Source organism: Molothrus ater, chromosome 6 (genome assembly GCF_012460135.2).
Source record: "Molothrus ater isolate BHLD 08-10-18 breed brown headed cowbird chromosome 6, BPBGC_Mater_1.1, whole genome shotgun sequence".
Classification (NCBI taxonomy): Eukaryota; Metazoa; Chordata; class Aves; order Passeriformes; family Icteridae; genus Molothrus; species Molothrus ater.
The window spans coordinates 4,271,732-4,283,934 of NC_050483.2; the positions used below are offsets into that span (position 1 = coordinate 4,271,732).

General features: G+C 38.1%; 1 protein-coding gene across 5 annotated transcripts in view; it reads right to left on the bottom strand.

The window, feature by feature from the left end:
- Nucleotides 1–12,203, bottom strand: part of HIPK3 (homeodomain interacting protein kinase 3) — a 69,342-nt gene that overhangs the window by 17,195 nt on the left and 39,944 nt on the right. For all 5 annotated transcript variants that reach the window (XM_036383983.2, XM_036383979.2, XM_036383981.2 and 2 more), the window contains exons 3-5: nucleotides 5,374–5,497; nucleotides 2,425–2,544; nucleotides 100–186 (exon numbers count right to left, since the gene is read on the bottom strand). In XM_036383983.2, coding sequence (XP_036239876.1) covers nucleotides 100–186; nucleotides 2,425–2,544; nucleotides 5,374–5,497 — 331 coding nt within the window. The remainder of the gene's footprint in view (nucleotides 1–99; nucleotides 187–2,424; nucleotides 2,545–5,373; nucleotides 5,498–12,203) is intronic.

Here is a 12,203-nt window from a genome sequence, read left to right on the forward strand (position 1 = left end):
ATTCTAAAAGGCATTTCTTTCCAAACCAGTAAAATGTTTTAAAATCACCAGTCATTCCCACACATTCCTTCTGCAGAGGAAGGAGGCTTTAATACTCACGTGCACTATATCATCCAAACTGTTGAAAATATACTTTCTGGCCTCTTTAGACTTCATACCTGTTTCTGCCTCGTGTTCTTCCAATGTCTCAACAAAAACAAAAGGAAAGCTTAGTTTAGAAACTGTCAAAAAGGCTCACCTATAACTACAAAATGACTTTATGTACTCATTGACCTAAAAACCACTAATTTTTTCCGAAATTATTAGTATATCAGTTATATATTTGTATGCTGCTTTACTGGCTACTTTCATTCTCTAAATCAAAAAACAATAACTACAATGTTTTACATCTGAAAAATCAGTACTGGATTACAACAGATAGCTTATGAATCACACAGGAAGTGCTGAAAGCCTAGCATAGAGCAGTTTAATGAAACTCCTGTATTTTTATATATCACAAATTTCTATTAATCAAATATATATCACAATTTCTATTATTGTAATTTACCAATTTTCTCAAACTCAGACATTAAACCCCAAGCAGCAGCAATATCACATCACTGTGAAAGAAATAAACCAAAAACCAGGCAGTATCCGTTCAACTTCTTGGTTTCCTCTTTTTTTTTTATTATTATACTTATTCCTAATTTTATTATTATATTATATTATTAATATTATATTTTATAGTATATTTATTTTAATATTATATTTATTCCTCTGCATACACAACAAAAAACCACTATTTTTTCCCAAATTATTAGTATATCAGTTACATATTTGTATGCTGCTTTACTGACTACTTTCATTCTCTAAATCAAAAGACAATAACTACAATGTTTTACATCTGAAAAATCAGTACTGGATTACAACAGATAGCTTATGAATCACACAGGAAGTGCTGAAAGCCTAGCATAGAGCAGTTTAATGAAACTCCTGTATTTTTATATATCACAGCTTTTCTATTATTGTAATTTACCAATTTTCTCAAACTCAGACCTTAAACCTCGAGTAGCAGCAATATCACATCACTGTGAAAGAAATAAACCAAAAACCAGGCAGTATCTGTTCAACTTCTTAGTTTCCTCTTTTTTTTTATTATTATACTTATTCCTATTTTTATTATTACATTCTTTATTATTATTAATATTATTATATTCATTTTTATATTATATTTATTTGTATTTTTTTTTCCTCCACATACACAACAAATAGTGTGAATATTTTAAATACTTCAGTTTGAAGCAAGAACACCCTAGAGAATGAGTGGTTTATGAGTTGGTATAGTACCTTCTGTTACAATTTTCCTTCCTCAACACAGACAGCACCTGTAGGCTGGTGCTCCTAGAGCCAAGGTGGGACTTCAGGAAAAAAGCTTTTAACACACAGATTACAGAAAAGCTTCCAAAATGAACTTTGACAAAAACTGCAAGTAATGAGCAATTGCCCATATCAAAACCCCTAATTAACCTCTGCAAGGTAACAAAGAGCTCCAGGAACTGGGGAGGGCTGTTTGCACCAAGGACTTGCTCTGACATGGAGAAGGCAGATGTAAAGTGTCACCTAAAGCCCAAGTGCTTGAGAAAGCAGAGGGAGGGATTAACCAGGTGTGGGTGTAATTGCAGAAATGTTACATAACCCCAGAGCTGCTGGGGATTTACCAACTTGCTGGGGGGATCTTATGCAACTGGTGCTGGGAGCTGGCAGCTGTTTGTTACTGCAGAGATCCCTGTCAGCCCCAACTGCTGCCTGAGCCCTCTGGAAACCCAGGGAAGCTGGGCCATGGAGAAACACAATTTTTAAAAAAAGTAAATTATTTGCGTGGGAAGCAAAGGCTCTGCTTATGGCCACAGTGCAATAATGTTGCTTAGAGAGAAGCAAGGTGTGCAGAACACAAAAGTACATTTTATTTTAACTTTGTCTGTGCTCACTGTATTGCAGCTTTCAGCCAACAAAGGCTGTTTTAGCAGAAGATCTGAAAGAAATGAGCTGTACACAGCCATGTTATTTCTTAATCTCCTTTTTCTCCTAGGAACTTCTGATCCTGAAGCCAGTTCTGGACCAATGTTGTCAGAGCAGTGTGAGCCCCAGAGACAAATTCCTTACATGAAGTGAAAAGCAGTAACCGAGCAAAAAAGAGAAGAAAACAAACCATCCGCTTAGCACCTCTGGAGATAAAAGGCTTAATTTGAATTCCCCAACTGGCCACAGCACAGCCTGGCAGCTGCACCTTGGGGGACAGAAAGAATGGAAGGGATAAAGAGCAGGAGCTGCTAAAAACCACAGGAGATGCACCGGGGATGTAATGGTCTTGCAGTGAATCTTGGCTTCTCTCCTTTCTCTTCTCACAGAATATTGTGCTGTTTTTTACTACATTACACTGTTTACCTTTAATCTCCAACTAGAATATGGTGCATCTGTTTCTCTACAGAAAAATCTTGCAGTTTTCGTCCCCATGCTTAACAACTGCTCTCCTGGCAAACCTTGAGTCTGTGAAATGTAACGAATCTGAGGAAAAAAACAGAACAGGGAAAAGCATTTACCTCTTGTTTTCAAAATGTTATCCCCACACAGTTAAAAACTTGTAATTTCATTTGAGAAATGACAATGAACCATGCTCAGAGATCCTTAGCTACATTTACAGAGGGGAGAAGCCTAACCCTGAACACTTGGCACTGCTCTCTCCATCTCTAGAGAAAGGCACACACAAACAAACCTCTCAGGTGACCTACATAAGCAAGCTTTTTAGGTTGGTTCACAGCAATGAGGAGCTGGGGAGAGTGGCTGTCATTACCTCCTCAACCCACTCAAATCCTAAATGTATTTTTTTAATTCTAAACAGGAAAATCAGTAGGAGTGCTTTGTTTGCTTACAGAATTTCTTTTTTTTTTTTTTTTTTTTGGCCTGTTCTCATTATGTAACTAGATAAAAATCCTTCCCATTTGCTGTTTCCAGTGTATCAGTCTTTTACACATCTGACACACCTGCATTTCAAGGAAACATTCCATGTGGAAAGGGAGTGTCTGTACAAGCTCCAGGCAGCAAAAGGTAGTGTTGTTGTCCAAGAAAATCTGCTACTGAATAGACTGGCTTTATGCCTGAAAGAAACTTTGGTCTGAAATGATCAAAATGCATTTATTTTAGATTATTTACTTTGCATTTTGCATCATCTATCATAGTTGGTGATCATTAAAAACCACCTTGGAATTGTAAGTAGAATTGGCAATAATTGAAAACCAAGCTTGCTGCAGGTCGGGATGGAGAGGGTACTGAATTTCTGAAGGGCAGGGGCTGCTGGGGTAAGCCAGCCCCTGGAAAAGGAGCAGCAGCCAGGGAATAAGAGAGAAGAAAGGGAAAAAAATCAAAAGGAGAGAGTGGCCAAATACACCGAATCAGAAATTGAGAGATGAGAAGATAAAGTCAATGGAAGAGAGAGGACTTGAGAGCTGGGAGCACCTGAGAGGAGAAAAAAAACTGATGGGCAGTAAAGAGTAAAAGGAACCTGAGAGGCTTCTGCTGAAAAGTGAGACATCCAAGTGGGGAGGAACTAAACACAACTTCTGGGGTTTAGTATCCTCCATAGTTCCCAGCCTCAGGGAGTAAGGAGTAACATCTGACCAGAGATGTTTCTAGATCATTTATAATGTCCTCAGAAAACAAAGAGTCTTAAAAAGTAGAGGGGAAAAGCCAGTGCATTAATTCAACAGTTCAGCAGTTAAGGGCCTGTGCCTGTTTCTAATGAGCATTAAAGCTCAGAAGACAGGGCTGTTTTCCACTGAGAAACACAGCTGTTACTGCTTCTAACCACAAATGAATGGAAGAACTAAGAGCCCCCTTTCAAGGGCCAGTGTGTTGGCTGCCACACACCAGGGGACAGGGGGGAAATGCAGCACAAAGCCTGTTTGTTTACTCAGTGACACACACCACGTAGCAGGAGGACAGGAATTCCCTTGGAAGCCTGCTCCTGCTGTACTCATGGACACTGAGAAAAACCTTGAATCCATTTTCTCCAAGCGAGTTTTGCAGGGCTGCTGGAGCACAGTTACAACAAGGCAATTCCTGATGGTGCAGAGGAGGTTGCAGCCCCTTTTCCACCACAACTTCTCCAACATAAGGATCAGGCAAGTTGCTAGATGAGGCTTCCAGCAAACTTGAATGATATGTAAGAGGTAAATAAACTTGCCGTGTTTTTGGAAATTTTTGAGAGAGCGTTATAGATTCTTTCCAAAAAACAAAATGCCTTCACTTTATCCTTAAAAAGAGCAGTGAATTATATGGGTTGTTAGATGTTTCCTCTTTTATTTTCCATTTTAACAGCAATAGTCTACAAAAAGGTCTTCTAAATGCATCAACGCATCAACCCACATTCCATTCATAGCTCACTTCCCCATGTGAAATGCTGAGATTCGTGTAAATGAAGGAAACTGAAATAGAAACATTACCAACATCAACACAAAATTTATATATCCCCTGAAAATGGTTCTAACCAACAGATTTTCAGAAAAGTAGGTCTGATCTATCAGGAAGCCAAAAGCCCACTCCATGAGCAGGACTTGAATAACCTAAACAACATCCTCTGAACTAAATGCTGAATCAAAGACTAGAACTTAGCAAGAAGCCAGTGCTGCTCCTTATGGGGTTTTCAAGAAAGTTCAAAACCAGGTGGGCATGCTCAGGATGCTGACTACATTCCTCCCAAATTCCACATTATCTTCTAAGTGTTTAAAATAAAAATGTTCTACATCTTTCATGAGAAACAACATGGAGTTTTATTAAGTTTGCTCACTAATGCTCATGGTGTCAGTACTGAAAACTCCAACAAAGCAAGGGCAGAGCTTTAAGAGCTCCAAGCTTTACCCCTGCCTAGCTACAGAATGATTGTGACAGTTCATTCTTGTTCCTCATGAAGTACAGGCTCTCAAATCTTCGAGCTTTGCTGGATTTCCAGAAAGCATCAGAAAGTATTCAGAGCACAATTAATCCTGACATCTGAATAGACATTCCAGAGTCAACCCTGTTCGTGGCAAATGAAAGAGAGATTATAATGCAGTGATGGTAGCTGCAAACCTTTGATTTCCATCATCATCTATTTCATAAGATGGAGGGGAGAGGACAAATGGAAACTTAATTCAAAAAAAGCAGCACAATATACAGTCTGGGTCAGAATCAGGATTTATGTTTCTAGGACAATCAATAAGGCTAAACTAAAAGCATTGACAGACTAGAAGAAATGCTACATAATAGGGGATTTATTAGCATTAAAAATTCTGTATTTAATGATCTGAAAGCCTTAAGCTGCGGAAAGTGCACATATGCTTGTGAAATTTATTCTACTACCTGGTCATATTCCAGTGCTCCTGGGTACAGTGGCCATCCAAGAAAGAGCTCTGCAATCACACACCCTAACGACCACATGTCTATGGCTTCACAAAACGGCAATCCCAGTATGATCTCTGGTGCTCTGCAAATCAAACATGGTTACTGAAGCTTTTTCCTTGGGGAAGGAACAATTCATTCAACATCCAACATGACAAACAAAAAAATTTAAAAAAACAATGTTTCTTGATAATTATTTCAGTAAAATCACAGCATCAGAAATTGCATTTTTATTTATCTAAGTAACCTGTGCTAGTATTTTGCAGCTCTGAGATGTTTTTTTCCCTACAAATACCAGTTTGCTATGTACATGAAAATAACTGATATGCCTAGAAAACAGAATATCCCTGATTGAGAACTTTTCCCATTCCTCCAGTATGTCTCAAATTAGTTGTCCACTCAATGTGTTATATGTAACTATATTCCAAACACATCAGTCTTTCATCTCAAAAAAAAACCCAACTAGAAGTTTTATCTGAAAATCCACTGCACACTTCTCACTGTACAGTACAGTTAAAGCTATTTAAAATATCAATTTAATTATCTAACTGCAAATCCCTTAATGAACTCAAATCAGTTGAATGTGATCAATTTTTAAATCACTTAAATGAAAGCATTGCATTTGCTAAACAGAGCAGGTGTTATTTTTCACCTAAAACAAATGTGAATTATTTAACCAACACCATCTGAATTTATGTCTCCACTCAAGAACCAGAAAAATTGGTATTGACACAGCTGCTAAAGGGGCTTTTAACATCTCTGTTCATGTGGAATGGAACTCAAGTATTTCAGAAATATCCATTTTCATTGTATTTGTCCTTTTAAAACCTTCCCTCCCAGCTCATTCAAGCTATTAACAAAAGGAAAAAGAATGGATCTATATCTGCATTCTAACATGGAAAGACGCCTGGAGATGTAAAATATTATTTCAAGCATCACACTATGAAGGGATCCACTTTTAAAGCAGACAAGCTGTTGTTTGCTCAGCATGTCACAGGAGAGCAGGAAGGTGGTTAAAACCAAGAGGGTAATTCCCAATGCAGCTGGGCAGAACGGGAGCATCCAACTGACCAGGAAATGTGGGATCTCTCACGTGGGGAAAAGCTCACAAATCTTATGCTTCAGGACATCCTGACACAGTCTACTGACATTCCACACACAAAACAGACTCTGATCATAGTAAATACCTACACATCTCATTCTCCTCTGACATTTGCCTTTATCAAAATATTCTTTAAATCAATGACATGTACTGGATTGGGAACAAATTCCTGTTTTTATGCTACATTGGGACAGAGAAGCTATCTTGTAGCTGTAGAGCAGACCAAGAGCTGAAGCATCTCCATCCCCTTTCACAAGGGGTAGTTGGTAGAAGCTGTACACAGACACATTTCAAGCTCCAAGGGTGAATGTTCACCGCCAGGGAAAGGACTCCCAATGCTCTGCCCCATCTCTGACCAGTGAAACAATGTGGGCTTCTGCCACAGGGAAAATCCAACACTTTTTAGATGAGAGAATCTATAGGACAGGATATTCTGTCAAATAATTACGTACTTTCCATTCATGCTGGCACTTCAGTTCTCCCTATCCTTGCCACAAACCATTTTGGATGTGATTATATGAAGGCTAAATCTTGTCACGCTGGCAGTGAAACTGGAGAGGCTCAGTTTTCCACTGCCTCCAAAGATTTGACTACAATAAACTTCTGGGGATCAAACATATGTATTTTTGCAATGCAGGATCCTGACACTGCAGTAAGTCTTAGCTAGTTTCATTATCCAAGAAATCAATTCAACATCTCTGGATGCCACAAGACAGAAATAGCAGCGAGAGGAGTCTGCCTTTCCCCCTGGCTGGGTGCCAGGCTGCCTATGGTTGTTACAGATCTCTGCTAAAATACACTTCCTTTTGTTGTATTATGTTACAGCCCTGAATAGTTAATGAATATACACACAGCCTATGGATACAGGGGCTTTAACAAATGCTTCTGCTAAAATAAGCTCAGTAAAACCTCTTAGGTTTACTCAATGGTTAATATGTGCGCCGTGCAAAAATAGCCACAGGCCGTCGGTCTGGCTGTCCCTGTGGAGAGACAGGATCCCAAAGGAGGGATACTGTGAGGGGAGATACAATGCCAAAAAAAAAAAAAAAAAAAGACAGAATACTTGCTGGGTTTCAAAATACAGTAATCTGGTAGTTTTTCCACTAGAAAAGCAGTAATAAGTCAGTCAAAGGAAAAGGGAGGTATTTCAGGAGAGGAGAAGCGCTCCTCACTTGCCAACACCAGACCTGCCATCCAGAAAGAAGAGGAAATAAATGTGCTCTTGAGCACAGCTACCTGCACCCTTCCACAAAAAAATATTTTCAGGCCAGCTTGAAGAGAGGAAGATGAAGAGCTGCTGCTCTGTCAGGGCCAATGGCACCTACCATGCTAATCCTTAAAATGGAGCAACTCTCTCACAGCAAATTAAGCTGCAGCAAAACTGTAACTGAGTTTGATTATGTTTGGAGTGGTCTTAACCAGCTCAAATATTTTTGTTAAACAGAAGTTTGTCAATGTCATGCTCAAAAACACCTGCTTCTCCTTCTCTTAAAGTTTCTGTTTCTCCTTCTTTTAAAGTTTCTGTTAAAATCTGTCTGGAGAGCTGGAGAGAAAAGTGTTAAAGTGGAGAGAATTGTTCTTCGATTTTTGTTTTTAAGATGACCCACAGCTGTTTTCTCCTATAAGGAATATTTCACCATGCACCTCAAAAGGAAGATACTCCCTTTCCTAACTACAAGCATAGATATGAGAGTGGTATGAACTGCAGATGTCCCAACAGTCCTTTTAATATCAGGTTACTCAAAAAACAGTGTAACTAGAGTATTTCTCTCTCTCAACACAGCACCACACACACACACACACACACACACACACTCTCCTGCTTGGTTTTTACTGCAGATCACAAGATGTTCAATGCACTGGAAGACACCACAGTCTCCACCTGAGCAAACAGCACCTGTTATCCCATACCAAGACATCAAGGAGAACACCAGAATTTTCTAAACTTCTTAAGGACACTGAATCTTACTTAAATGTACTTAAATTAAAAGCAAGATTTTAGAGAGAAAGGACCTATTTCCTTCTTGCCAGTGTTAATTAAACATTAATTTAAAACGTTATCATAAAACAGCACAGCTTAGACTTTACAATTAGAAAGATCTAAAAAGATGAAAGACAAATGAATACCTGTTTCAGCTGCTTGTTTGGATAGTCACATTTCCATTTATTACATCACAGACCATAAATACATATACTATCCTATAACTTTTTGCAAGCTTATGAGAAAAGAAATCACACAATTTGTTCCATTAACTTGTTCAAAGACCAGAATATTTCATAAAATAGTTTAGCTTCAGCATGTTAGCCAGCTTGGAATAAAGCAACAAAATTAACAAATTTGAAGGAAAATGAGATAATTCCTTGATGGAGGATTAAAAAAAAAATTAAAAATAAAACAAACCCCAAGCAAAAACTTGCTAAAAAAAAATCAAAACTGCAGCATAGTAACAGAAAATTTCTTCCAACCCTTACAACTGGGGGAACAAAGAATGAAGAGCAAGAATTACCCATACTACAAAAATAAGTCATAAAAAAAATCTGTAAGAAGTCAAACCATTTCAGATGATCATCACCTAGAAATGGTTGGTTAGAAATCCAATTTAGAACAGAAGTTACATGAAAAAGCTAAGACGTTGTACAAAGTAACAACTGAAGAACAGCAGAAGACAATGACAACAGCAGCTTCCCTTTTTCACTTTCATGAAAAATTCAGTTGAATGCAGGAATAATTTCTTAACTATGTTCCCAATGAAGGTCCTATAACACAGTCACACTACACATACCCCCTCAGAGATCAAGGAAGTGAGACTAAAGATTGAGTAATTTTTATTTCTATTTCTTTGGCAGTGTGGGAGGGTCAATGTATCAACTTGGTTATTTACCTGCTGCTCTCCAGAGTGGGCAGTTTAGAAATAGCCTTCCTCCCCTCAAACTTTACTACCAACTTACTACCTCTATTTACCACTGTGCTGACAATGCCTATTAATTACCTACTCTGGTCACAACACAATGATAAGAAATAGTAATACAAGGAAGCCATCAAAAGGCCGGGATGTTTATAATTTTTTTTTATTAATGACCTGTTGAAAGCCCTGGTATGGACCACTCATGTAAATGAATCCAGTTTGCAAGAATTAAAGTCAAACCAGATTACCAGCCTGAGTAAAACCAGTCTTCGCCCCTGCTGCCATCGTGAGCACAACGCAAACATATCCCTCCTGAAAGGAATAACCACACATGGGTTGTGAGATGCACAATTCTTCTCCTAAAGAAAGGAGGCCTAGGAGAAGGAGCAGATGCAGTGAGTAAGTTAATGAGAGATGGCAGTGGGCATTCTGATGAGTTTTCTTATGTACAATTCACTCTCTTCAACTACCAGTCTTTACCACGTACATGAAGGAATGCAAAACTTCAAGATCTGCAAGAAGACAGGAAAGACTCTTGGCTGGAGGGATCAAAATCAAGGTGGCAACACCCAGAAAAATCTCCTAGGCAAGTACAGTTCAGTAATCTGAAGAATGAAATGGGAAGGAACATGTAATGACAAAACCTGGAAATGATGAAGGATACAAAGATCAGTTGGCTCTACAGTGGATTCGTGATGGTCTTCAGAAGGAATTTCAAATATGCAATTACATCAACACAACAACAGGAAGTAGAGCATACGTGGTGTATAGTAAACCATAGTGAAAATCAATGTAGCATATTCATTAATTAATTACCCAGAAGAAATTATGTTATAAATTAACCAACTTCTCAGTGAAAAGTCTAGACAACTTTACAGATTACTCAAGAAAAATATTTTACAATTGGGAGCAAAAATAATCAGGATATCAGTATTTATTTTTAAAGGACAAAGACATATAAAAAATATTATGCCTTATATAAAACTAGTGATATTCCCTCACCTTGAACAGTGTGTGTTCACTTTTGAATTCTGGGTTCAGTTTTGGTCACCCCCATCTGAAAAAGGATACATCAAATAGAAAAGACGCAGAAAAAAGAACAATACAAATTAAAGACTTGAAGAGATTTGGGTACAAGAAGAAACCCTGGTTAGAACTATAAAGCTTCAAGGAAGAATGAATGATCAGTAACATTACTCAATTATATAATAAATAAGGGAAGAGAAGCAGACAGGCGTTTCTAATGCCCTGCCTCACTCTAGAAGACCAAGGAATCCCCCACCCACTCTGAGAGAAAGGCTGATGTAAACATAGAAGCGGATTTTTAAAGCCAGAATTGCAATTACTCTCGAAATCACAGGTCACTGTTGAGATAAAAAATATTAGGAGTATTTAAGAATGGATAGACAGGAAAATATCCACAAGTAAGGGTTGAATCCATGTAGAACAAGAACAGCCATCAACTGTGTAGAGCTGTAAGAAAACTGCATCAGAAGACACCGAAGTGCAACCTTGTGCTACAGTAAATTTTCTGCAGCAACAAAAGACTAGGATACATAGACTGCTGATCTGAGAACATACATTTCCTACATATTAAAATCACTATTCTTGCACAAATATATGAGTTATCCAAGCAAATCCCTTGACACAAACTACAAGCCTCTGTACAACCTTCTAGTCTTGACAATCTTCCTCAGGGTCAGAATAATTGTTACTTGTAATGTCATTTTGTTAAAATAAGAATTTTATCAACATTATTTATAGGTGTCTTTAAAATAGTTGCGTTACACATTTTAAAAATCCACTCAACTGCACTTCCTATGAACACTTTTATAGTTGAATTTATTGTCTCTTGCTTTTAAGTGCGCTGAGATGTCAGAGGCAGATTGGCAGTGTCATGTGCTGACATATATTTGATCTTAGAAATGCAAGTATGGTACACCATGCCAGACAACGAGCCTTCCTCCCCATTCGTTGGAAGGAAAACTGCTGCAAATCAAAAATCAAAAACTGAATTATAGATTTACATTCACACTCCTGGCTTTTGTAGTAGTGTGAATATAAATCTATAATTTTGTAGGCTTCTTTTAACTCTTCCATGATTAGGCATTAGGAAGTACATAAGCAGCAGACTCTGATGGGGGGTATTTTTTAAATTCTAAGAATGTAAGAGGACTTGGAAATCAAAACTGTAAGTGCTCAGACAGACTCAGGAAACGTTAGCTAAGCTGGACAGGGGTATCTTTGTCTTTGAGGTAGCAGCAAAGGCTCAATTCCACCACTCTCTGCAATTCAAGGCATGTACCTTAAATACGGTGAAAATAATTATGTTCAAGCTGATATGGGAAGTTACCCCCTCATTCCTAGAATCATTCCTCCTCTTAAGAGGTTTGGTGCATGGGAGGTGGTAGTGAAGACAAAGGCAAATCAGTCTCTGTACCTCCCGTAAAATCCTATGGCCACAGGATAAGTTTTTCTACAGAAAAACCTCATTTTTGCCTAATAAAACATTTTCATGGGACTATGCATGCTCAACAACTAGAAAAGACCTAATTCCCCTCAGAGCCTCCCAGTGACATCTCTATCTATCTATCTATATATATACAGATATATAACATACAAGACTGACATGCAGCTGCCAGTTTAACTTTGAACCCTGATCTGCCCTAGAGAAGGATTTAAAACTCTTATATAGAAAGCAGCCCATGTATGTGACTACTTAAAAAAAGAAGCAATCGCTGCAAAAAAAATTCTTTAGAACTTACGGCTCATAACTGAACAGG